Source organism: Eublepharis macularius, chromosome 6 (assembly GCF_028583425.1).
Source record: "Eublepharis macularius isolate TG4126 chromosome 6, MPM_Emac_v1.0, whole genome shotgun sequence".
Classification (NCBI taxonomy): Eukaryota; Metazoa; Chordata; class Lepidosauria; order Squamata; family Eublepharidae; genus Eublepharis; species Eublepharis macularius.
The window spans coordinates 11,594,477-11,621,857 of NC_072795.1; the positions used below are offsets into that span (position 1 = coordinate 11,594,477).

At 48.9% G+C, this 27,381-nt stretch overlaps 1 protein-coding gene across 7 annotated transcripts in view; it reads left to right on the forward strand.

Moving 5' to 3' along the window:
• EIF4G1 (eukaryotic translation initiation factor 4 gamma 1) overlaps positions 1-27,381 on the forward strand; it is an 89,615-nt gene that overhangs the window by 1,414 nt on the left and 60,820 nt on the right. The window contains exons 1-4 of one of the 7 annotated variants that reach the window (XM_054983288.1): positions 3,604-3,705; positions 21,409-21,517; positions 21,659-21,748; positions 22,168-22,200. In XM_054983288.1, coding sequence (XP_054839263.1) covers positions 21,443-21,517; positions 21,659-21,748; positions 22,168-22,200 — 198 coding nt within the window. In that variant the 5' untranslated portion in view covers positions 3,604-3,705; positions 21,409-21,442. Of the gene's footprint in view, positions 1-3,603; positions 3,706-15,847; positions 16,048-21,405; positions 21,518-21,658; positions 21,749-22,167; positions 22,201-27,381 lie in introns of those variants that run through there. The other 6 variants (XM_054983289.1, XM_054983290.1, XM_054983287.1 and 3 more) reach the window with 6 other exon arrangements.

Sequence of the window (27,381 nt, forward strand, 5' to 3'; positions counted from 1 at the left end):
CCTCCAGACTGAGATATAAGGGCTTCAGATCTCCACTCCTCCCTTGATAGTTTTAAATGGGTAGCTGGTCTGGTCTGCAGTAGAACCGCAGGATTGGAGTCCAGTGGCAACTGAGAGACCAACAGCCTCCTGTCTGAAGAAGGGAACTCTGCCTCTCAGAAGCTCATATCCTAAAAATCTTGTTGGTCTCTTAAGGTGCCACTGGAGTCAAACCCTTATGAGTGCAAAGTATCAATCCCCTCGGCAAATGAAGGAAAGAATTGGAAATCATGCTTACCCAGAAACATAATAAATGAAATCTATATATGCTGCCTCCCTTTCTATGCTATAGTTAGCCCTTCCCTCCCATATTAATTTGGGCCTATATTTCTGTGTTGTGGTATGTCTAATGCTGGAGGTCCAATTCACCACGAACCAAATTCTTAGTTTTTGGAGCTCCAGATACTACACATGGAATGAAAGTTTATGTTGGAATAAATTTGATTAGCCTTTAAGGTTCCACTGGACTCCCATTTTACCACGACAATCCAATGCTCAAAGTTTATTTATTTACTTCATTTATACCCTGCCTTTCTCCCCAGTAGGGACCCAAAGCAGCTTACATCATTCTCCTCTCCATTTTATCCTCTCAACAGCCCTGTGAGGTACGTTAGGCTGAGAGTTTCAGGTGGGTAGTTGTGTTGGTCTGCAGTAGAAGAGCCAGAGTTGGGTCCAGTAGCACCTTAAAGACCAATTAGATCTTCACGATATGAGCTTTCAAGAATCAACGCTTTGGCTCTCAAAACTCATACCCTGGAAATCTAGGTGGTCTTGTAAGGTGCTACTGGATCCACATTTTGCTCTCTGCTGAATCTCCTAATTTCTTATGATAATCCAGCACTCTTTAAGTATATTTTATGGTTAAGTGGTAGATTCAGAATCTGACATCTGTTAAAAGGATCAGGTCATAGATAATGTGAAAACCGGGCAGCTGCCAATTAAGATACTACTGACCTTGGTAGACTAATAATCATAAAGAAGTCTAATGTGTATGTGTAACCCTTCTCTTTGTGCTGTAGTTTCCTTTTCCTACTGTATATTGTTAGCCCTTACAACCGTCTGCCTCTGAATAACATTGGGGAGACCAAACCAAGTATTCGGAGGCCTTGAGGTTCAGCTGATAACCTTATCCCCAATCCAGAGTGTGTGGAATGACAACTCAGTCCTATTCTAACTGCTGACATCATTATTCTAAGATGCATTATTGCCATGGGGCCTCACTCGTGTCTCCTCCCATGTTATCTGTCAAGTTCAGAAGTTCTCATGATATGAGGACTAAGCCCCATTCTGTGGTGAAACATACAAGTTCTGTTCAAATATTGGTAGCTTTTGATGATCTGTGTATTGGGCTCAGAGCTTATAATCATATGTAAAGGTTCTGCAGCCCTTATCACCTGGTTAATTTCTCAGCCAGAGTGTATCGCTGAGAAATTATCTGAACCATATTTAAAGGAACGTCATCTTTACAGCCATTTCTGTGGCACTGAATGTTCTGAGATCTGGATATTACAGGTCATTGCATATTATTTGCTGCGTTTTCAGGCTTTGCCTCTTTATGAAATGTAAGGTCAGGCCTCAGAGTTTTGCATAGGAGACTTGCATTTTTTCCATTCCGGTACACAAATCCCATTGGGGTCCAGGACCCAATATGGCCCCCTTCTCTTGGTCTTGTGTGTTGGAACTCCCCTGCCTCTGTGCTATCTGAAAGGGTGGATCTACTGCCACCCCCTTCCTCTCATCCCCCTCCAATTCCTGTGAGATCATTTTGCGAAGGTGCTTGCTGCTGTACAACCTTTTTCAGTACAGAACACCCTGATCTTTAAAGTCTTGTTTCCTTCCACTAAATGCGAACCTACAGTAGCTATCGTGTCCTTAAATCCCCCAGTCCATGTTTTAGCAGTTTTAACCCCGAATAACCACTAGCCCCTTTCTGTATTGCTTAAAACTAAGTTAGGCCTATATTGCACTGCATGAAAGAGTGCCCAAAAGCTCATTTAAGGCATGAGTAGGCATGCTACGTAGATCTTGTGTACTCTCTGACTGGGAGCTATAGGCAGTCCGTCATGGTTGCTATAGATTTGTAGGGCGCCCCAGCCCCCTGTTATGTACCATCTCACAGGACTGGCTGTTCTGAAACATGATCCTCGGAGTGCACTTCCACATGCCACGTGCTTGCCCCGTATAAGACCCCAGGGGCTCATTGCAGCACAGTCTACATGTGTAGCAATTCCCTGGGCACACATCCCTTGGAACTCTGACTTGGAGTAAATAAGGTTAGGGCTCTTATAAGGGCTGGATGTTCTTTATGGACCTGTAAATTGTAGGTCAGTGCTCTCCTTCCCCACCCCCATCCACTCACTTGCAGTCTGGGCAAGGCTTCCTTAAGGTTTCAGGCAGGTAGCCGGTGTTGTTCCGCAGACAGCAAGATCTGGGTCCAGCAGCACCACGAAGACCCAAGAGAATCTAGTTAGTCTTTAAGGGGCTGTTGGATCCAGATCTTGCTCCCCCTTAACGTGGTGCAGTGCAGGGAACTTAAGTCTGTCTTCTAGCACGGTTGGGGATACCTGGCATTTCATGGGCAACTGAGCTCTGTATGTGAGTTTTCAGTACTCAGACTGGAGTATCTATGAAGGGTCTCCCCCCACCCCAATAGCAATGGCAAACGCAACTCCTGAGTCTTTGCACTTTGCAAGGAGGATGTCCTCGGACCCCACCCCGTCGGAAATGTATAAGGTCTTGGCATCTTCCTATGCCGGACTGCCAACCTCCAGGTGGTGGCTGGAGATCCCCTCGAATTGCAGCCGGTCGCCAGACTACAGAGACCAGCTCCCCCTGGAGAAAATGGCTGCTCTGGAGGGTGGGCACGATGGCGTTATTCACTCGTGCGGCCCCTCCCCAAACCATGCCCACTCCAGGCTCCACCCCCAAACCTCCAGGAATTTTCTGTCCTGGAGCTGGCAACCCAGGGGGTCCCCTGCAACCCACCCCCTTGGAGCGCATGTGCCGAATGAGAAAAAAGCTCTGCGGACGTCTTTCTATGGGGAGGGGGCTGCCTGCCCTACACATGCGGCAGTCCCGAGGTCCCCTGATGTGGGCCCACCCCGCACAGGCATGCCTGCCCCCTCCCCAGGTGCGCAGTGAATGGCGGGGGGGAGGGAGGGAGGGCTGCTGGGAGGCGCTGCTCCGATCCGCCCTTGCGGAACCGGCGGGCGAGGCTCCCCCGCCCGGTTGCGCGCACGGCTGGGAATGCTCGAGGCCGGCGAGCCCGCCTGGGCCCGAGGCGCGCCGGCTTTGCGCAGCCCCACGTGTCCGTCCCTTCCTTCCTGCGGCGCCTTGCCTAGGCCGCGGCTGGGCTGGCTCCAGCGTGGCTCCTCCTCCTCCGGCTGCTGCTGCCGGGGGTCGGCGAGCGGGGGGCGCCTGAGCCCCACGTGCCGGGGCGGCGGCTGGCCACGATCGGGCGGGCGAGGCGGAGCGGGGCGCGGCCGGGGGCGCACGGAGCCCGGAGCCCGCCTTCTCTCCCGCCCCAGCGTGGGGACACGTGTCCTTGGAGCAGGCGGGCCGGGGCCTGCCTGGCTGGCTGTGCTCGCTCGCTGCCCAGGCCGGCCGGCTGGGGGGAGAGGAGAGGAGAGGAGAGAAGGGGCCTCTTTCCCGGCGCCGCCGATGGAGGTGGGTCGGGGCCGCGCATTCCTCAAGGCTCGGCCTTTGGGGTCCCCCTTTCCCTCTTCAGCACAGCTGCAGGCCTCCCCCTCCGCGTTTCTTTCTTTGCATTTCTTTTTATGCGTTAATGTTTATGCATTAATATTATTTTTTGGCTTTGCTCCCCCCCCCCCGGTTGCGCCCCGTCCCCTTCCTCGCTAGCATCTGTTTGTTCCCTTTCACCCCGTAGGAAGACGGGCGTTTTTTTTTCTTGGTTATTCTTTGATGTTGCAAAAAAAAAATTGCCCAACTCCTTTCTTTCTCTCATTTTTTAAACTATAACCCGATTTCCCTTTCGGAATCACTCTGCTCTGCTGAACTTTGAGTTCCTTGCTGTTCCCACTGTTTGCAAATGTTTGCTGAAATAGCTACCGGGTTGCGGTTCGGTGGCCCCGCTTTCTGTCAAGGTGGGTTGGATGGGGGTGGTAAAGAGGTGGGGGGAGACTTTGCAGTGTGGAGTAATCCCCCCCCCCCCCGGCTGTCTTCGGAAGACGCAGGAGGTGAAGGAGGAGGACATCTTGGAGTGGGTGGCATCTTCCCCCAGGGTTTGCTCAACCAGAGGAGGGGAGGTTGGAGGGGACAAGCTGGCAGCTGATATGGTGGGGCGGTGGGTGGGCGTCAAGCCAGTTTTTCTGTGCGTTCCTAGTAAGAGAAGGGGGAAGTCAAGGCACTGGCATCCAAAGTCTTGCCGCTCTTCCTGGAGGAATTGAGTAATGGAGAAAGGGGAGGGAGAGCAGGAGTCTTGTAGCTCCTGCTGCATGGAGGTAGGCTTCTCAAAAGAGGGGCTGGAAGCCATTTCCAGTTTGGGGATCCCAGCACAGAAACATCTCAAGAGCCAGCTCAGAAAGTGTGAAAAATCTGAGATCCCACCACGGGAGGTTTCATTGCTGCCCCTGTAATGTTCTTGAAAGTGTCTTCAAGCCGAGTGTTGTTTTAGGTTGGAAGAGTTAAGATCTGGGCGGTGTGTGCGTTGTATCCCCCAGCCGGTGTTTGGCAAGCGTTTCCCCTCTGTGCAATGCAGTGCGGACGGTTGCTGTAGCATAGAGCTTTATATGGCCTTTGTGATTTACAGCCTTCATGTTTTCCCAGCAAATCTCGTCGCTGCCTTTGGCAATTGCATTGTTTTGTACTTTTAAAAAGAGCTGTGAAGCTCCTGGTTAAAAACTCACTGAGGGACCTTAGGCAAGCCACTAGTAGCCCCTCCTCTGAAATACAGGAATAATTCTGTACGAACCTAATGACGGTTGTAAATATCACAGCGTAGCATATGGAACTTTTTGAACTGTATGTGTGTGTTTGCACATTCCGTGTCCTTCCTCCTTAGCTTAGGACAGTGAGCATTGTTCTCCATTTTGTCCTGGTAACAACCTTTTTAAGGTGGGTTAGCTGAGATTGTGGCTGGCCCAAGGTCCCTCAGTAAGCTTCATGGCAGAGCGGGGATTTGAACCCATGTCTCCCAGATCCTAGTCCAACATGAACCGCAACTGTGTCCTGGAATGTACTATTTTCTCAGCACAACTGAGACCAGGCCTTCTACAATCCAGGCATGCCTCTAATGGCACTATTTCTCCCTCACCCAAGACCAGATTCTTTATCAGGATTACCTTGATATAGGATATTGCTTGGATTGCATCATGAGAAGGCAAGACTCACATGAAAAAAAGTAATGCTAGGAAAGGTGGAAGATGGTAGGAAAAGAGGAAGACCCAAAACGAGATGGCTTGACTCAATAAAAGAAGCCACGGCCTCCAGTTTGTAAGATCTGAGCAAGGCTGTTAAAGATAGGATGTTTTGGAGGTCTTTTATTCATAGGGTCACCATAATTTGGAAGCTACTTGATGGCGTGTAATACACATGCAGGAAATTGCACATATCCAGGCACCATTGTCACACATTTTGAAATGCACGTTTGTATTTTGTTGGGTGTACAAGCCACAAAAAGCCTGCATCATAGAATCAAAAGTTTGGAAGGCGCCTCTAGGGTCATCTAGTCCAACCCTCTGCACAATGCAGGAAATTCACAACTATCTCCCCCCCTCCAACCCCAGCGACTCTTGCTCTGTGCCCAGAAGATGGCAAAAACACCCATCAGGATTCCTAGCTGAACTCGCCTAGGGAAGATTGCTTCTGACCCCAAGGTGGCGATTGGCATTACCCTGGGTATGTAAGGGGCAACGAGAACTAAGCACTGAAACCAGTGGGGGGCACATGGCAAAATACATGCGTGCTTCTCAAGCGTATATACAAAATGCTTCTGGAAATAGCATGTTTGGACTGCGAGTTGAGGAGAAAACGTGCATTCTGTGTTTTTTAAATAGCTCTGTTTCTGATTCGTATGTGCCCGCATGCTTCTTGGTGTTCAGAAAAGCGTTTTATAATGTCCCACCTGTCCTACGAATTTTCCACCCTTTAAGATGTCCCCTGTTGCAATTTGCTCCTCACGGGTTCTAGATGCAGAGTGACAGGAAGTGAAGTGCTGCCTTTAGGAGTCACATGAGGAAGAGACTAATCATAGGGTGAGGAAAAATGCTTCTTCTTCCCCATCTTTATTAACGGGGGGGAAATCCCACCTGTCCAGGGGTTCTTCCTCTCCAGCTGCCTTCTGGGCATAGAACCTCGGGGTTCTCCCTAGTGGTGCGCTTCAGGGAACTGCCGCTGGTGATGGGGATAAGGTCACTCCCTTAAAACTGTGGAGAGCTGGTGTAGTGATGCGGCTGGAGGTAAGACCCGGGAGAAGGGTGTGGGTTCAGAACCTCACAAAATCATTATATGGTCCTTGGCAAGCTGCTTTTCAGGCCCAACTATCCCGTCCCCCACGTAGGAAATAGTAATTGTGACCTGTTTGTTGTTCGCTGTTGTGGTTACGTGAAGCTCTTGGAATGTGCTCAGATGGCCTGCAAACGCTATTATTAATGCCACCTTCAGGTTCTATAGCTTGCAATAGCTTAGGAAGCCTTGAATCCCATTTGCCTGTAAGCATCCATTGAAAAGGGATATTTTCTTAGGTTGGGAATGCAGAGAGGGCAATCATTGACTCCTTAACATCTTCTGTTCTGCCTGCAGTGATCTTGAGTGCATTCTCCTGAATCGGGGAAGGTTGTCTCGGGCCCCGTGCCCCCTTTCCTGTTCGGCTGAAGCCTGTTGGTGCTTAAATGTGAAGACGAGCTGCCCTGTTTTTTTTATTTTGAAGGATTCACAAAAAGGCCACTCAGACATCTGCTGGAAGCATGCCAGTTGTGTTCAATTGAAGCAAGGGAAGGCCGACTGGGAAATAACCTTGCCTTACCTGGCAGGCGAACCTGGGGCCTCATGCGTACTTAACGTGAGCTAAGGGCCCCTTGGTTATCATTTTAGTGGTGGTAGGGAGAGATGTTCTGATAACTCCCAAGGACATGGGTGTATATTAGTTACACTTCGTTTCTCTTTTTTCCCCTCTGTCTATTTATGCAGTATATATAGTCTGTCAACTCTGGCTACTGTTTTAAGCATGTGATGAAGTGAGGCTCTCAGAAGTTTATGTGATATTAAATTTGTTAGCTGTTCTGGTACCCTAGATCCTTTGCTGTTCTTGCCTATCTTGTCCCCGAGTCGATTAAAGAGTGGTAAGGGGAGGATTTCCCTCTTCAGTGCAAACTGGAGTAAAGTGAGATTTCAAATTGCCATTAAGATAGTTTCAGGTGTGTAGCTATGTTGGTGTGTAATAGAAGAACAAGATTTGGGCCCAGTACCACCTTAAAGACCAACTAGATTTCCAGGGTAGGAGTTTTTGAGAGTCAAAACTCTCTTCTTCATACAAAGGCAGCTTTGACTCTTGAACGCTCATACCCTGGAAATCTAGTTGGTCTTTAAGGTGCTATAATTGTCATTAGTTATTGTATACATAGAATCAAAGGTGGCTGTTATTCTAGATTTACAACTGTCAATAAAAGAAGGTGGCTCTGTAAGACAAGTGGAAGGAGCGATGGGCTTGTGAATATGCTTTTACATCATTTAATTACTATGTTTTTATCCCATTCTTCCTCGTGGTTATCTCTGTCCCCGTTTTATCCTCCCAACAACGCTGAGAGATTGCTTTGGCTACGGAAGAGTGGACTGCACAAGGCCACCCAGTTCATGTGGCCCAGTTGAGTCTTGGACTCAGGGCACCGTAATCTCAGTTCAGCAACCATTTCATTTCATTTCATTTTTGCTGTGTTTTTTGGTTAAAAGCTGCGGTGTGGCTTGGCATGAAGGAGTTCCAAGGGATGAGCTGTGTTGCTCCCGTCAGTTCTGCCCATAAACCGATCAGGCCCGATGTTGCCAAGTTTGGGTGCGATCCCAGGATTAAAGAACTCCACCCTTTATTCTGTAAATAATATACTAGCTAGCTTGTGTTTCGTTTCTTGGGCACTTTGTGTTATCGGGCAGTGAGTTGGTTGCACAACTTCATTCAAGCACGTGGCTGGGAAGAAATATTTGCTTAGACCTTCAGGATCCGCACCCTTTATCTCCTTCCCCCACCTCCACCTCCAGTCAAGTGTTATTCTTTTTCATACATTGCTACCCAGCCTGTTAAAACTGCTGCCTGGCTGCTCCACTGGGTGTTGGACAGCTATTGGTTCCACGATGGCCAATTCCCAACTTAAGTAGGGAGAACATGGGGATCCGTTTTAAAGAAAGACGAAATCCTGGTGCCCCTTTTGACTTGAGAAAATAATCGTCCGCCTACTGTTACTGATATTATTTATACAGTGCTGTCTCCATACACGATGCTTTATTGGTTAATGTAAGCAAAAAAGAAAACCAGGTTCCTGCCATGCGAAGCATAGGATATACATTTAGCTGGGGAGATGACGAGAGGATGGGAGGAGGAAGCAATAAATGGGTTTGTGGGGAGAAGGAGCCTGAGCAGTTGTAGAAGACAGGCTGGAACCGAGTTAAGAAGCTGCAATTCCGGCTTTGTCAAAGTTTATGATCTTGGACATCTTGCGTTCTCCATTAACCGTTCCGTAAATGGGAATGTCAGCACACGGAGAGCGTGCTGTGGCAGATTGACGCACAAGCTTTCATCCTGCAATTACATGCAATTACGCAACTGAGTTTCATCGAGTGAGGCGCCGCGGGACCTTAGTCATCTTTCCCATTCTGTGAAATGGGTGTCCTAGCGAACGGCTGCTATCCAGGGTGATTAAGGCCTTACAATCCCACCCCCAATCATATTCAGACTAATACACAGATTTCTAGTGCTGCAAGTAGGACAAGGTTGAATCTGGTGCCTAGGTGCCAGTCTTCCTGCAGTTTGGGCTCCCCGACAAGCATTCCTCTTTGAGACGCTGGTGGATCCCGGGTGTGAAACGTGGTTAAATTGCAGAAATGCCGGATATGTTTTGTTTTTAGGAGAAGAGAATTGGAGATCTTGGGGAAAAAAATTAGAAGGAAGACGAACATTGCAGGGATGGCGACCGGACCTGCAGGAGGGAAATGCCCCCACTAGACCCACCAGCTGCTTGCCTGGGTTCTCAGTCTTTGGTAAAATGCACAGTGAGGGTAAGGGTTAGATTTGAAAAATGCGTTCTGTGATTCATGCAGATACTTCCCATTCACCCCACCCAATTCAAACCCACGTATTCCTGTTTATTTAGGAGATTTCTATGCTGCCTGTCCAAGAAACCTGCCCTTTCCTGTCGTCCTGGTTCATGGACCTATGGCAGTTCAGTAAGCTGTGACCGAACACTGTGCCTCCTGAGCATGTGCAGAATATTCCCCCCCCCTCCTAAAACATGGCTTATTTTATTTGTGTGTCGGACTTTATGATACTGGCAGCTTTGCAAGTCACCCATAGTAAATCCTAATGAGTTCTGGATCCAGAGGAGTTAGCTGTGTTAGTCTGAAGTCGCAAAATAGTCCAGTAGCACCTTTAAGACTAACCAACTTTATTGAGGCATAAGCTTTCAAGAATCACAGCTCTCTTTGTCAGAAGCACGCATGCATCTGACGAAGAAAGCTGTGGTTCTCGAAAGCTCATGCTACAATAAAGTTGGTTAGTCTTAAAGGTGCTACTGGGCTCTTTACTGTAATGAGTTCTGCTTGCCCATGTCTTCCCCACCCTCAGGAAGTCAGAGCTGCATTTCTGTTCTTTGGATTCTTACATTGGAAGTGGGAAGCGTCTTTGCTCTGTCCACTCTGCAGTGGAAGGTGCAGTTAGTAATCTGATGGAACTGTGGGCCGGGGCCGGATGTCCAGCAGCTCTTCCAACAAAATATGCTTTGGCATATTTTCCTGAGAAATGGCACAGAAACTTGCCAGTCTGTGGGTGGGGCAGCTTGAAACTGGCTGACCCTTCTGCAGCACCACAAACACGCTTGAGGGGTACGTTCAGTTCAACGTGCACAGCCTATTAGCCTTGAACTGAGGAATTCCTGGGTTCACATCCTTGCTTGAGCATCTTTAAGTCACTCTCTCCGCCTTGCCCGCCTCACAGGATTGTTACGAACATAAAATAGAAGGAGGGGGCAGATGAGGGTGTAAGTTGCATGTAGGTTGGAAAAAGAGGGCATAAAATGTAATTTGAGTTAATTAGCACCTTGAAGTCTTCCAGGTGTCTTGTATGTGGCCCTGAAAATGCCACGGGGAAGTGGGCTAAATCTGTATTCTCAGAGAACAGGGATTGAGCGCGGTGGCTTTGGCTGGGATACTTCTAGGTGTGGCTGTGCATCAAGAGGGAAATTGGGGAGAAACCAGAGCGAGCACCATGCCCATCTTGTAGCAGGAGCCTGTACCTATTGGGAGCTGCTGTAGCATCGTGGTTAAGCGGTTGGGTTGCTAGTTTGACTCTCACGTCTAATGTGAGCTCAGCAGGTGGCCTTGGGTAAGCCTCTCAGCCCCATCTGTATTGTGTGGATGATAATGACGCTAATTTTGTTCACCGGTCAGACCCTAATCTGTCCAGAAGCACACTTTTGCTATTATTATTACCTCCTGTTTGTTGACGTGTGTGTGTGTGTGTGTGTGTGTGTGTGTGTGTGTGTGTGTGTATCATGCTCCTATCCCAGGCAAGTGTGCACACTGTTTTCAAGGGAGCTGCTCTGGAATACTCTCGTGTGCTTTTGGTAACTATGGTCCTTCTTTCGGAGGAAAAGCTGAGGAAGCTAGGCCAGTCCAGCACAAGAATAAGACAAGCCCTCTGGCATAGCCCCTGCAGAAGCTCCTCCCTTGGTCTCTGTGCTTTGTGTGAACACGGTCCGAGTGTGCGTGGCTAAGATGCCCATTGATTATAAAAAGTATTTTTACTTTTTGGGAATGGAGGGAATTCCAGCCCATCATAGGACGTTGATATTTTATATGACAGCAGCAGCTAGACTTTTGTATGCGCAAAAATGGAAAGTACAAGAAGTGCCAACTAATGAAGATTGGATCTACAAATTGCTGTACATGGCAGAAATGGACAAGATGACAAGAAAACTGAGAAATCTGGACTCAGGGCAGTTTAACACAGACTGGGAGAAGCTGAAACAATATCTGGAGAAGAAATGGGAGGTGGGAGGAAAACTGTGGCAGTTTGAGAACTACTGAAGTATAATAAAAGTAGAAAAGAGAGGGGTGACTTTACCAGGGGAGGAAGAGATAAATGTGAATTTATAAGCAGTTAGATTAACAGATTGATATATATATAGATATATATAGAATATTGATAGAAAACAATTAATGATAAGGTTTAAATACGAGGATTGAGTAACTAACAATACTTTCTTTCTTTGACAAGATTTATATGCACCAAACTGAATGTACAGAAGAGTCAAATTGATTGATTATGTGATGAGCTATATAGAATTACCATAAAAAGATAGAATGAGTAATATATAGAGAATAAGTCAAATTGTTTGATTTAAATGTAAGATTTTTATGGTTTATGATATATAGGTTTATGATATATAGAAATATTTAAAACTGAAAAATGGGATAAATTGTTTATCCAAGATGGAAACAAAGACTTACAGTTTGGGTATATAACAAGAAAAGTAGTTAAGGATGTACTGCTTAATATAATGGAGAATGTATATCTGTTTTAGACAGAGGAATTTAATAGAAGCAAGGGAAAAGGGACAAAGGGTGGGAAAGCTGTTGGAAGTCAACAAAAGGGGGGGAAAGGGAGGGGGTTAGAAATGAAAAATTTGGGGAAAATTGAATGTAATGTAAAAATAATGGATTCTAACCCAATAAAATTTTTTTCAAAAAAAAAAAAAAGTATTTGGGAACCTCCGTTCCGGCCAGAAAGGCATTTAATGTGCCTGCCGCTCGCAGCCCCCACCCTGCATCTAGGCTGTGTAATTCATGGCGGCTGGAAGGAAAGCTTCCCTGGCAGTTGCCGGTAGTGTGTGAGCTCAGCTGCAGAAGGGGGTCTTTGTAGGAAGCTGCTGGTTTCAGGTTAGGCAAGGGCAGCAGCTCCCGGCCAGCCTCAAGCCAGGGTGGCAGTCAGTGTGGTTCACCTACATTCCCTTCCTAGAGTGGCTTGCGTTGTAATAAAAACCTGGCGCTGACAAACAGGCCAGCACCCCGAGGTGGGGAAGCTCCCCCCCCGCCCCGAGCGTGGGTGTGGGTTCTGCTTGCCACTTCCCTTGAAGTGGCAACTAGATCTTGGATTGCTGGATTCCTTGGGAGAGTAGCCTTTGAAGGGAGATCGGAGCCGGCATGGGGTAGCGGCTTAGACAGTCAAACTGGGCTTTGGAAGACCTGCTGTGAAGCTTGCAGTGTGTCCTTGGGCCAGCCACCCTATCGTAGCCCAACCTACTTCACAGGGTGGTTGTGAAGATACAGCAGAGGACAGGCAGGCCACATTCGCTGTTCCAAGCTCCTTGGAAGAAAGGCTGGATGAAACTGTGATAGAGATCGGGAGTTGGTGCCTTAGAACAGTAACTCAGTGTTTCGTGCTATTTCATTAGTCCTAACAGCAAACCCTATAACGTAAAGTAGCAATATTCCCCGTATTTCAGATGGGGTGGCGGGACCTCATGGTTCATTACTCAGCCTGTTGGCACCAGCGCTTGAAGGGGAGGGGTTTGGCTTGTGAAGGCGGAAGAGAGGCTGCGGGTATAAACTGGGAGTGGAGTCCCCGGCCGGTGAAGATCTTTTGCAACTGAGCTGGAGAATGAGTGCTAGAAATCGGATGCCCAGCTGTGGCATAACCAACAGAAATGGGTCAAGGGACAGAATGGACTCCTGGTGATTCAGTCCCATGCCTGTTGCCGTGGGCTCAAGCCCTATTTAAAATGTACACCCATGACTGGGAGAGAAATGTTGAATTCTTCCACACCAACATTAACATTTTTTAGGAACTGGCCCTGCGTGGGACTGAACATCCAGTTTCTAGCCACTGCCCCCAAATCTGTCAAATCCTAGGAAGGGAGCGTTTGGGGTGTATTGAGTATTCACAAGGGTGTATTGAGTATTCACAAGGGTGTATTGAGTATTCACAAGACAGAGAAGTGTCTTCCTTCCCCAGTCTGCCTTGCATAAGGTCTCTTGTCGGCTTCCATAGTTTCCTGGGCGGAGCGTGTGAAGCCAAGCACCAGCGGATGGCCTCGTCAGCTTGCAGCCGCAGCTTTAAATCTCCACCTCCCTGCTTTCGCACTCTAACCTTCCAGGTGTTTGTTTAATGGGGCTGGCCCGGCTAATCGATATCACCCCGGCAGACCTTGAATGGCCGAAGTCTTGGGTGTGTGTGAATCGGACAGCAGCCAGCTTGGCCAACAGTCAGAGAAGCAGCTGTTTCAGGGTCTGGCTTGCTTTTCTCCCTAGACAACAGACTCTTTCGGGGAGACGACATTGGGCTGTGCTCCAGGAAAAGCTGCTCGGGCGACTTTCCTCTGGGGTGTGTCTGTGTCTGCAGTGCCCTTGTGGATCCGCACGAACACCTCTGAAGTTATCAAAACCATCTTTCTCAAGTTTGCTGAAATGGTGCCTTCACCGTTCCAAACTTCCTAGGTATTCCATGTCCCATTAATGTCTTGCCATGATGTCTTTCCATCTCCTTGCTTGGGCTATCAGGATCCAAAACCAGTCAGGGACTCTCCTCTGGAGGTGTGCACAAACCGAAATTCGTCACGGGCCATTTTTTGGTTCGCTAACCTGCGGTTCATTGGAGGGCATTTCTGAGGAACCGTGATGATTTTTAGGCCGGTTAGTTTGGTTTGGTTCGTTAAAAAAACGAACTGAACCAAACGAACGGTTCATCACTGCAGACAGCCTGGCACCAATCAACCAGTTTCCTAGGCAATGGGGGGATGGCCTTTCTGCAGACCTTCTGCTGCCCTGGAAGTAACCAAACGAACCGTTCATGAAATGTGCAATTTCATGCCGGCTCGTGAAACGCGATGAACCACAACGAATCTCCATTTCCCCAGTAGTGCCCATCTCCATTCTTCCCTTTCCATGTCCCTGACAAGATTGTGATTCCCTGCTTTGGAATTCTCTGAGCCTCTTGCCAGCTGTCCCCCCATTTCTTCACCCCCTCCTCAATAAAAGAAAACTTGACCTTAAACAACGGGGACGGAAAAGCAGCTTGCTGTGTGAATGACGAGGACCCAGTAGCAAAATCATCTGGCTTTGGGGGCTCCCGCTGTGTGGGTTGGGTTTGGGCCTAGAGCCGGGCACAGGACGAGTCGTGTGTTCTCTTTGCATGGTATAGTTACCTCATGCGGAGGGTCTGCCATGATGACCGTGCTACGAACTTACTCTGTTCTCAGAAATTTTGAGGAGGGGGGTCTCAAAATCAAAGGATTTGGACTTGGGATAGCAGACGGGATAAAATACTCAGCCGTCTGGGCGGGGACACGTTTTCTGCAGTGGTTTTGAGGATGGCGTTTCCACACGCTGCCCTTACTAGCCAGTGGGAATGCAGTCGTATGTTGCAGAGAAGTTGGTGGGTTGTTCCTTGGCCGTACGGCTTCAGGCACCCATTGTCTGGCGCCATCGCAACCTGCTCTCTAAGCCCCCATCCTCGGTCGGAATCCCCTCTCTCGATTTCTGCCCTACTTGTGCTGAGCCTGAGACATGCTCAGAACTGCCTGGTGATTTTTCCTCCTTTGGAAGACCCAGATGGGACCGGGAGCATTCTCCCATTTGTGGGATTTCGAGGGGGTAGCAGTTTCTAAATTTCTTCTGCCCCTGCCTGCTGCAATCATGGTAGCCCTCACCTGTGCTGGTTTAACTCGGGGGTGCACCCCCTCCTTTTCCCCACCTGTAACGATCTTCCTTGTAGGCGTGGCAGGAGATCTGTAGGAAAGGAGCCTTTGCTTCCATTTAGTCCTTGAGGCCCACTGAGCAATATGGAGCTGGCTCGTGTTGGGGGAGACATCTCTGGAGAGAATGTTGAAAAACTGCTGCAGCTATTTATTACTTACGGCCCATTTGCAGGGAGCGTAATGGTCGTAATTGATGCAGTTTTGTGCCTGGATCACTATTATTCCCATTTTCCAGGTAGGGAACTGAGGCTGTGAGTGGGTCGGTTAAAGCTGTTCTGTGTGTCTGTGGTTGAGAAACATCCCCCTTGGACTTCATTTTTCAGGTTGCCTTAACTGCTTTTTTCTGCTTAAGAAATGCGGTAGGCTTTGCGGATCTTTCCTTCTCTCTCAAACCCTCCAGTTATTTTTGCTCTTGTTGATTGTGGACAATGCAGTGGTGGTGGGGGGAGCCCCTCTCCCCCATTCTCTTCTCCTGTCCCTTGGGGCAGGGCGAGGCTGCCTGGGCTCCCGGGCAAAGGAAAGCCCCCAGTGGGTGTCAGTGCTGTGAAATGGTGCAGCATCTGGGCTCCTGCCACCCTCTGCCTAGTGCCTGCTCCGGTAGCACAGGTGGGTGTCTGGTTGCTCAGCCTGTCCAAGAGAGGAGAGGCTGCGCTGGGCTGGGCTGGGCTGGGCGCCTGCCTGCCTTCCTCCTGCCTAGGCAGTGAGAGTGACTCAGGCGTGTAGGCGTGGGATTTTCTCTTGACTGGTTTGGGCAGTACTGGGGCCGAATGGCTGCGACTGTGGGTGGGGTTTTGGGTGCTCCCTGGTTCTCCTCCGGCTCTCTCTCTCCTCTCTCTGTCTCGGTGTCTCTGCAGTGCAGCAGACTCTGCGATCTGACACCACCGGCAGCTCCCGGCACTCATGTTCCCGGCCTTCTCAGGGTGGGGGTGGGGGTCTGTCCCCTGCCTTGCCCATGTTTGGCAAGCCCGACCCTCCTTGTCGCGCACCAGCAGGTTTGCAGGCTGACACCCCCACCCCAATCATTTTCTCAAAGTCTTTTGGATGAAAAGTCTCGGCTGCTTGCAAACCTGGTCTGGGCTTTTCCGACTTCGAGGTGAGTGTCTTTCACTTCTGTCTGTGTGCTCGGGCGGGGAGGCTGAGTGTCTGAGGCTGGGTGGGTGGTTAGGGGGTGCCTTTCCCCTTAAAGACCTGGACCTGTCCTGATTGTGATTTGGGGTTGGGGAGATGAATTCCAAGGCACAACCCCCCCCTTCTTTCTTGTGTTGTGGAGAGGGGGATAGCGGTTGGGGTTTGGGCCTGTGCTGGGAAGAGGGACTAGGCCTAGCAAGGGTGGAGTGAGTCAAGTCTTATTTGGGGCAGGAAAAACAGACCCACCTGTCCAGGCCACTGGCTAAACTCCTTTAACACTGGCAGCCGGGAAGCGGAAACAGAATCCATGTTAATACCTTTTATGGAAGCCCACCCGCATGGGAAGCTGTTTGGATGCTCACGGACCCCCCCCCCTTCTGTTCCATCTGAGCCTCTTGGCTTCAGTTTCCTGAGATAACCCCCTTCCTCCTCGCTTGAAGAACTATCTTGTGGGCTTAGATGCGCCTTCTTGGTTTTCGCCTCTGGCATTCCGAGGGCGTCTCGGAGCATTGCCCACCCCGCAGCTCTCAGCCTCAGCCCCTCCGTCCCTCAAGCCTGAAAGCTGTTTGTAGTCTTTGGAAATGTCGTCCTGTGAAGCATGTGGTCTCTTTGAGCATCTGTGTGTGATGGTACCCCACACCGTGGTCTGGACGGTGTTGTTGTTGAGGTCAGTACAGCTCGTGCCCCGTCAGAAGATGGCAGCATAATAAATGCGGGATGGCGGCAGTCTGGTCCGGGAAGAACAGGGAAAACTAGGAAATAGGGAAGCCCCTTTAGAGGAGTTTCTTCCCATTTAGTGCCTTCAGAGTGTCTTCTGCAGCTAGGCCCATTCGCCCAGGTGCCCACCCTGTAGTGATTGAGTTAATGCCCTGCGGAAGCCTTCTTGCTTTGTTTTTTGTACGACTTGTTCTTCCTCCCCCCCCCCTCCATGTTTCCCTAAGCCTGAAATGCTGAGAGCAGCGGTCCCTGGGCTCAGGTTACAGCAGGGCTCAAGGTCTGTTTGGGTACTAGGGCTGAGGAGGGGCTGCTTTCCCACCAGCATTGCGGCTACCTTGTCCTCCCTGTGCCCTGTGGGGTTCTGTTTTGCTCTGGGCCACGGAGGGCACTGCCTCGTGGTTGAGTTTTGTTCTCTGCTGATCCCACCTGACGGCTTGCGTCGCTGTTTACTGCCCCATGGCTTGGCAGCAGTTCCCTTGCTCTGGCAGTATGGCCTTTGCTCCGTGGGGGTGGGGTGGGGCCATGCTGCAGCTGGCTGGCCTTTGCTAGGCTGAGGCCTGTAGACTTTCAGGAGGCATCCGAATTTCTTTCCTGCAATCTGAAAATGTATGTATTTGGAAGAGAGCAAAACGGGGGTGGGTGGGATTTCCTCTGCAGCAATGTGCTGCTCAGACAGCAGCCCCTCCGTGTTCCTTCTTTACTCTCATCTATGCGAATTCAGCTCCCTTTCCTTAGAGTAGGGCTTGGCAACATCAAGGCTGAAACGCGGCTTGCTGCGATCCTGCCTGCCTGTGCCAGGAAGGAAAGCCGGTTTGTTTCCGGCCCGCAGACATGGGAGGAACTCGCCATTGATTCCCTTGCCCAGCCTCGTGCAGCGCTGGAGGGAACAGGGAAGACGTGTTTGCGAGAGCGTAAGTGTACTGGTGTGGCTCGGGGGATTGATGAAGGAGTTGGCCTTGGAGGGTGGGGGACTCGTCGGGAGTTCTTGCTTAGCCCTGATGATTCGTGGAACAAGGCAGGACGCCGTCTGTCATCATCTGTAATGCTGCCCTGCCTTTTCATTTATGCTGCGTCCTCTGAAATATGCTCTGGGGGGGAAAGCCTAAGGGGGTGCTGTCCCAAGTTCCTTAGGAACATGCTATCCAACAGCTAGCAGGAGCTGAAAAGGGAATAGAATTGGGGGTCTCGGGGCCGTGAAACGATGCATGGTGGATGCCACCCCCAGATAGTCATGACCCACACATATCGTTGGACAACCTGTAATGCCTCCCAAACTATTCCAAGTCCCCGGTAGCCTCATTCAAGCCACCTGGGTCTGGGTTAGGCAAAATTGCAACCAAGGAGCTCTGTGCTGTATACAGATGTAAGATTTCTAGAAATGTTGAGGCCTTGGAAGGAAAAACCACCAGTGTTTTTCCACTTTTTTTCTGGGAAATTTTGGGAAACACCAGTGATGCGGGTTTTCGAAGGAAACGTTCCAGTTCAGCTTTAAATTAATAATTTCCCAGGGCAGTCCTAAGAGGAGTTACTCTAGTCGAAGCTGATGGATGGCTCTTTTTAGGATAGCGCTGTAAGTAATGTTAGGAGAATGTAAATAATGTTAGCCAAAGAAGGCAAATACGCTGTTTACAAGCACTGTCCCTGCTTTGTGTCCCGCATTTAACCCATCTAAGATGATTAATTTGCCCTCGCAACAACAGCTCTCACACCTGTTAATAAAAAGGCTAGATCTACATGTGTGGGGTTGAAAATTTTGCATGGAAATTTTACCCAGAAAAATTTCTGCACCTCATGTCTGCGAAATACTGGAATATATGGTGTACTTACAATCCTGAAGTTATTCTACTACTTGAACATCATAAAAGGCATTATTTATGATTTTATTTTTTTAATTTACTTCATTTATAGCCCCTTTTTATTATTATTATTTATTATATTTCTCATCCACTCTCCCCGCGAAAGGGCTTAGAGCAGAATACAACATACATAAAATACATAAACATATTACTTTAAAACCAGATAAAAACTGCAATAAATACATAAAACAATTTCTAAAAGACAGCACAACCCAAACAGCAATCCATAGTGGCGGCTGGCCAACTGTTAGATGTTGGTAGAAGAGGGGATAACCCCCCCCCCTTCCTATAGCAGGAGGCCGGCTTCACGACCTACCCTCTGCAACCACCATATGCCTGGCGGAACATCTCTGTCTTACAGGCCTGGTGGAAAGATAACAATTCCTGCTGAGCCCGGGTCTCCACAGACAGAGCGTTCCACTAGGCGGGAGCCAAGGCTGAGAAGGCCCTGATCCTGGTTGAGACAAGGCAGAGCTCTTTGGGGCTAGGGACCGTCAAGAGATGTTTATCCACTGATCTAGTCCTCAAGGGAACACAGGGTGAAAGGCAGTCCCGTAAATATACTGGTCCCAGTCCGCTAGGGACCAGTCTCGTTGAGACTGAAGGTGGATTACAAAATACAGAAAACCAGTTCAGTCAGACGGTCCAGATACGACAGTGCAGTAAGACTAGGTTTACAGAAGTGGAAAACAGTGTAATTTATAGCATAAATGCTATATTTGTAATATAACTTTGAATATAATATACTGTTTGGCATCTTTTTGAGATTTAGAAATATGAATGCTTTGGTTTTTGGTTGTAAGCAGACTTACAAATATAGCCAATATGAGAGAGACAGAAGAAGCTACAAACCACTGCACCCGGTGTTTTAGTTTTGCTGTTGAAAATGGAAAATACAAATGTTATTGTAAATAAAACAAAGTATTATTTGGTCAGAAATAGTCATAAGAAGACCAGCAGTCTATTGGCATACAGAGTTAAATTTTAACACTGAAAGTATCGAAGTCTTTAGTAATGTATTATACACATTATGGCATATTAATTATGAACAAAATTAGTCACGTTTAAACAGTAAATATACCTTGAAAACGTTGCGTTTCTATTACCCACAGGAATTATTATTCTCCGACACTATAGATTGTCTTAAATAAAAATGCATTCCATATTTTGAGTGAGTCAAATATTGCCTTAAAAGCATTCCTCTCATTTCAGAAGAGGAGATACTTCTTTGGGTGTTTCTTTCAGTCTTTCCTCAAATTTCCAGTTTTTCCACTGGAAATTTTTTTTTGGAGGGGGGGAGTCCTTGGCAAGGGCAGTATGTTTTAACCTGTTGTTTTCTTCAAGGGACTTGGGGGTGGGGGAATGGAGATTTTTTTTCTGTTTAAATTTTTCCAACAAAAACATTGTACGTTTGGGAAAACATTTTTTAAAAACCCACTTCATGCGGTATATTTTCTCTTCAAAAACATATTAAGGGGATTTTGTTTAAAATGGTTTCCACATAAAATGTTCTATGGTATCCGATGTTGCCTCTCGGATGTGCTGTATATCATTTTCAAGGACTTGTTTATTGTTTAAATGTGACTAATTTTGTCCACCGTCAGTGAGACATCCAGTGCATACAATGACGTTGATACACCATTGAAGAGGTCACTGTTTTCAATATTGAATTTAACTCAATATCCACATTTGCTGATGGTCCTTAACAGTTTGACTTCTTGAAACTGCTTTCTATATCCAAATAAAGTGGCTTTTTTTAGCTTCTAGAACTTACGATTTCTGTTTTCAATGTTTATTTTTCATGGATGCCAAAAACTAAGGGATGTGTCCTTGGGTAACAATTAGGAGCAGTTTATAGATCTTTCTTTCCTTTTTCTGTCCAATTTTAGGTGGGTAGCTGTGTTGGTCTGCAGTAGAACAGCAGGATTTATCCAGTGGCACCTTAGAGACCAACTGGATTTTCACGGTATGAGCTTTTGAGAGTCAGAGCTCCTTTCTCCAGACAATTAGTATCTGAAGAAGGGAGCTCTAACTCTTGAAAGCTTACACCCTGAACATTGTATTTGTCTCTAAGGTGCCACTGGACTCAAATCCTGCTATTTCCTATTCAGTACGTTGGAAATTGTGTTTGAACAAAACTTTGAAATGACATAAATATGTTCGGTAGCCCAACTCTGTATGCCTTCCAGATTTCTGTTCACGAAGCAGTAAAATAAAGGTAGGTTTGATAAGGAAGTCGATCTTACGTGTTTTGGTTCTCCTCCAAATTTTCTCCACTCTGGTTTCCCCATGGCTTCATGAGTTCTGGAAAATTTACATCTCTAGTCCTGTGGGCATACAGGTACAGCTTTCCAGAACATTCAAGGGAGAGACCTGTAGTGGACTGGCTGACTGGGAATGAGTAAGCAGGGTGGGCCTGCCATCTTGGTACCGGAGATGTAGTTGCCTAGAAGATTGATTTTCGACTCTGATGGGCATGACCCATATCTCCCCAGCCTCGCTTGTACCTGCCAGCGTTCCTTTTATGTCCCCTGCCCAATTCCAGTCGCTGTGGTTTCCATCTGCACTCAAAACACGACTTGGCATGACGTCCAGACGACTGCCCAGATATGGCTTCCGCCTTCTGACTTGGTGTCAGGTCTGCTTTGGGGCTGGGCTGTCTTCTAGGAAAACAGGACTCCCAGTTGTTGGCTGGTGCTCGATCCCTTTTGTGACCACTCTGATGACGCCTCTCTCCCTCTTCCATCCAGCAGATAGCAAGGGGACCCTTATGCAGCACCACGTGAAATGAACAAAACTCCACAGCCGTCAGGAGGAACCCCATCAGCCCCACACCCCTCCCCTTCTCCTGGACTTCCACAGGTAAGGGCTCCTCTGCCCAGGGTGTTACTGAAGAGCAATCCTCGGCCGCCCCTAATCTGCTTCCGGGATCACGGGCAGGTGGTCGGGGCTGCCGCCGAAGCTGTTAACCTCGTCCTCCTCTTTCCTCCCCCCTCCCCCCAGCAAGCAGCATTTCCTCCTGGCCAGACGGCACCTGTGGTTTTTAACCCAGCGCAAGCTACCCAAATGAATACGCCTTCCCAGCCTCGACAGGTAAGAGGGGGGCAAGGGGTGGGTCTGCCGCTCGCTCTTGGGCCACGAGACTGCCTGATCGGCAGCCAGGGCTTCTCTGATGTGCTGCCAAACCAGTTCTCTCGTGTCGTCCCGGGCTCGTAGGGCCCCAGGAGCCCCGCAGGCTGACTCCGTCTGCAGGCGCCGCTGACTCAGGAATGCACCTGCAGCACATGCCGGGTGGGGATTTCGGTTTGGGCGAGCACAGCAGAGCCAGTCCCAAAGGCAGAGGCATGCTAGATGTCGCCCGGTTCTCCGCATACGTCCCAGTTTCCGAGAAGGCAGAGCGAGTGGAGAGCCTGCTTTGGGATGGGGGGGCGGGGGGGGCGGTTGGAAGGGGCCTGCAACTGTCAGTGATGCTGTGCTCTTCTTTCCTCTCCCTTCACTTTTTCCTGTCTTAGTTTCCAGCAGGGCCCCGCGCTTTACACCAGCAGGTACTAACCCTTCTTCCCTCCCTCCTCTTGCATGCTATGTGCAGTCCTGGGGGGAGGAAGGGGGGGTGCAGGCACAGAGGGGTTTTGCTTGGATGCTGCAGGGAAACTGGCCAAAGCGAGCCAAGGCTCGGGAGTCCCATGTCTGACCTGCATGGACAGGGGGCACAATCTGCGAGAGAGTCTGGTAGAGTTGCAGAGAGGCTGGGTTGTGCCATCCCCCTTGTTCAAAAGTGGTTGCTTGGGTAAGCCACTGCCTCTCTGCGTTGGTCCTATCTGCAGTATGGGAATGATGGGAGTGGCCTGACTCTCAGGGTCGTCGTAAAAATTCATATGAGAATGTGACGTGAAATGCTTTGGACGCTCTGAAGTGACAGGTAAAAGCTAAGAAATATTTGAGCGTGGAGAGATCTTGGAAGAGGGAAATGAATCCTATTAATATGTAAAGTAAAACATGGAAGGGAGGCTAGATGTCACAGGGTCCGGGGACCTGCTGGCACTGCAGGGGGGTTGGAACCACGTAGAGGCAGTTTGACTGCAGTGTCCTTCGCACTGCCCCCCTCCTCATCCCATGTGACTTGCATGATTGACTCATGATGGCTGCTTCTCTTTCTCATCCTGGGGCGTTGCTGCTTCTGCCTGCATTCCTTTCCCTGTCATCACCCAGCCGTCTTGCCTTCCCTGCCATGTCTCCCTTCCCCACGAAACGAACGGCCAGCGCCCGGCAGCTGGTCTCAATACCCTTTCAGGGCATCAGCTGATCTCCCACCACCAGCATGGCAACCCTCTTGCGTGTTGCCCATTGAGAAGGCGGATGCCCTTCTTGCTCTCTCTGCCACCGGCATACGGCTGTGATGCTGACGGGAATGTCTTTCCCCCTCTTCTGCCCCACGTTGTCTGTCTCTCCCGGCACCCTCTTCACTATGGGCGGCTTCTCTGTATCTGCTGTGCCAGACAATTCATGAAGGGTGGTCAAGCTATGGCCAGGGGAAAGGAGAGGTTTCACAGGGTGGCTCTGGGCTGGGTCGCTGAAACGTCGCTTGGGTTCAGTTTAAAGAAGTTCAAACAGAATAGGTAGAGGCTCTGGTAACCATGCAGTGGGTGCTATACATCCCCCACCGTGCAGTTTAGGAGGTGCCTCCAAACCTCCCTAATACATCTTCATATTTCCTGATGAATTTTGAAAAGAAATCCAAATGTGTTGTGTTTCTTCCTGTGTTAACTCAGGTTGAGCATCATTCTTTGTCCCTTTATTCCACCAGCAACCCAATTTAAAAAAAAAAACATGTTAAGAAGCTGGTCTGGTACTAGGCTCTGGATTGCATCTCTCGCTTTCTTCAACCAGGCTGGCCTGTCCCTGAATCAAAGCACATGGCGCTTGAAGCGGCCCGTAGGCAGATGGGATGGGACCCCAGTGGTGTGTGCAAAAATTCAGCCTAGAGCCTGTGGGGACATTAGGCTCCCCTGGAGACAGTGTGGGACAGTGGTCTATAATGCCTGAGCCAAGACGGGGGGGGGGGGGGCTTGGACCAGTTTCTATCTCACAGCCGTGCCTACCTTGCAGGGTGTTTTGTGAGAATGAAATTGCAGAGAACTTTGTTTAATTTTTGGAGAGACAGTGGGATGAAAATGTAGTAGAAATGCCTGGTCACTGTAAAGGTGGCTGCTGTAAAGCGTGGTCTAAAGGTCGACCTGCTACCATTACCACCACCCTGATCACCAGATTTCCTATGAAACTGTATCATCTGCAGCTGATGTCCACGTTATGTCACATGCAAAAATAGAACATCTTAATAGGAATGTGCGAATTGGGTTTCTCATTCGAGTAAAACACCCGAATCGGACTCAATTCGCAAAGATTTGGGAATCCCAGATGGGGCCAGGATCCTGGGCCTGATTCGGAAACCCCGAATCTAAGCTTCCCGAAGCAATTAGTATTGCTTCAGGAAGCTTCAGGACATGGGGTTTTAAATGCCCCTTTCCATGCCACTGTGCAGCTGCAGGGAAAGGGGCATTTAAACCGTGGATCAGCTGCAACGAAAAGGCTTCACCTGGGTCACGGGGGTTCTCCCATGACCCAGATGGAGTTTAAAGTGCCTTTTCACCAGCGCTTGCATTTCAGGTGGTGGTGAAAGAGCCCTTCCGTGCTTCATCTGGGTCACAGAAGGTTTCCCCTGCGACCCAGATGGAGTTTAAAGGGCCTGCCGCAAACCCTGCCAAGCAGCTGATCTGCTCGGTGGGGTTTGACCTCCCCCTCCCCCGCCACTTATTTCACCTGATGGGAGGGGGTTTCCTCCTCCCCCTCCCATCGGGTGAAATAAGTGGCGGGAGGTGGTAGTTGGTCGGTGTGCTTCGAATCTTTACGGAGCACACCGAAGCGGGTCAAGCAAGGGATTCCTGAAGCGACCACTTCGGGAATCCCTTATTTCCAACTTTTTTCTGCTTCTGGTTCCCCGAAACGGGAAATCTGAATTTTTTTTTTGCTCACCCCTGCATCATAACAAACCGTGGCGTGAAGAGCATTGGGTGTACACAGCAGGGTGCCCCTTGCCATGAGCAGCTGGCGCAGAGAGAGAGGAACTTAACAGCCCATAGGGGGCAAGCTTCCAGCTCTGGCAGTTGCTGGTTAACGTGTGCCAGTGAGACCCTGGCAGATTCATAGCGGCCCATTGACCATTCCTTGTTGCCTGGGAAAGTAGCGATTTTCCACTGAGAGCAGTAGGACTCATAATTGCTCTGGCCTGGTTCCCAGTCCTTGCTGGCGTGTGCTGAGCTTAGAAAGGGAGTAGCCACACACCTGATCCCTTCTGTTGTGGGGTTCGGGATGCTGAGCCTGGCTGATTCCTGTCTCTCCCTTTGAGGGGTCTGCAGGTATGTTAAACAGGTTACTTGCCCCTTTGCGTTTGGAAGCAGCTTGGAACCACTGCCTCGGTTCCAGCTTTGAAGACTCTTGATTTCCCAAGGACCTCTGGTGCTTGAGCTGAAAACGGGGGAGGCCATTTCTGCTTTTATTTATTTGAAGAATGAAAATAAGCATACCTCAAAAATATTAATCGTACACTGAGAAAACCAATCTTGACCATACTTTATTTATAGTGCGAATTTCTATCTGTACAGGACGTGCAGTTTGAACAAGCATCTTTTACGTTCTGTACTCGTATCGGTGATCTTCAGTCAGATGTAACCCTAACGAAAATAAATCCCATACCTTCCTTGATGGTTCAGTTTTCCTTGCACTAGGATTGCGCTAGAATTTGTTTGCAAATACTGGACTTGCTGCAGCTGGGACATGCAATATTATAAGCATGCCACGGGACACCGCTTTTATATGATTCAGCAAAACAGAATATTTTCAGTGATCGTTTCTTTTCACATAACTCTGTCATGTGGATGAAATCACTCTTGGGATTTGCATAAAACCAGCAGTTTGCAGGGACTACTTTTATATATCTCACCATTGTGCAGTCATCTTGAAATCATTACTCCTAATAGCTCAGGTGAGCCTGAACTCATCAGATCTCAGAAGCTAAGCAGGGTCGGCCTTGGTTAGTAATTGGATGGGAGACCTCCAACGAAGACCAGGATTGCAGAGGCAGGCAATGGCAAGCCACCTCTGATAGCCTCTTGCTATGAAAACCCTGCCAGGGGTCGCCATAAATCAGCTATGACTTGAGGGCACTCTCCACCAATACACAAACCAATTGTAAATAGAAGACATTTGAAGATACAAAAGGTCAAATATCTGATGTTTCTTTCTGTAGATCTTTCCCCCTATTTTGTCAGGTTTAATTCTTTGATGAAAGAGCCTCAAAATGTATTGCGAATTTTAGTTAGCATTTTAAAAGTCTCCCTATTACTATTTTTTTTTAAATCAACAAAACAGTGAATAGGTTATATTTTTTGTGTGAGCAGAACATATTGGAAAAAGGTGATCTTATACCTACATTAACCACTTAATCGTTGGATAAAACTGCCGTTGTTGAGGGCATCTTTATAGTGATTCCGTTCGGGAGCCAGTCTGGAGTAGATTGCTGGGTGATCTTAGAGTAGTTATTCTGTCATAACCTGGCCTACCTCGCAGGGTTGTAAGGAAGGGAAGACCCCCATACACAGCCTCGATCTCCTTGGAGGAATGGTGGAATAACAAGATGAGAGAGAGAGAGAGAGAGAGACATGCATTTTCCTGTTTTATCGAAAGTTGCCAAAACGGTGTTTCACCCTGATGTTAGAGGTGAAATGCTCGGCATTAACGTCAGTCCGTGTCTCCAATAAAGTACTTATTCATTATAAAGTTTTCATTCTCTCTGTGTCTCTGCCTTGTTGAAGGCTTTTCTGTTTGTGAATTTGTCTCTTGTCCGGAAGGCAGAGCATAAGAAGGACAGAGGGCAGATAGCGCGCAACAGAGGGGAGAGGACGGAAGGAACGTAGTTTAAAGGGGGAATGGGGAGAGATGATTGACGGTGAGGACTGGAAGCTTGAAATCACTGCAGGACCTGACAATCTGAGTAAGGCAGGCCTGTCAAGCTGAACGCAGCCCGTGACCCCTGCTTTCTGGCCTGCCCAGCTGCTTGGCATCACCCCCCCCCTTTTTTTTTGCAGTCGTTGGCTTGCCAGATGAGGCTGGTGGACTTGCCATCCGTGGCTTGCGGCCGTGTTCATTCCTGGGTTGCGCAGGCCTCAGCGAGGGTGCTGTGCTTCCTGGCAAAGCTCTCCCAGGCTGCACTGTGGATGCCACCTCTCATGTTGCCCTGTGGGGATGGATACACAGTTTGACAAAGCAGCCTCTTGGTGCAGGTCCCAGCCTTCTCCCTGCCCTCCTCCCGTAGCCTCTTTCCTGCTTGGCACTGGGCCTTTCCTAAGGGCCTGGTAACAGTCTGGCTGTGGGTAACTCCTGTCTCTCTCTCTCTGTCTCTCTCTCTCTCTTTTACCTCTCTCCTTGTGCGTGTGCGTGTGTGTGCATGTGTGCCCGCTAACAGGGAGGATTCAGGTCTCTGCAGGTAAAAAGCCTTTTCTATAACCCTATTCAGGTTGGGAAGGGGAGGGTCTGTACGTGAGTGCTGGGTGGCCGCGTGGCGTCTGCCGTGCTCCAGTCTGTGGCTTGCTGTGCAGTGGAAATGGGTGTTGCGTAGGCCTTGCCCCGAGCTTCAGCCCCTCTTAGGGAAGGGAGAACAGAAGGAGAGCCGT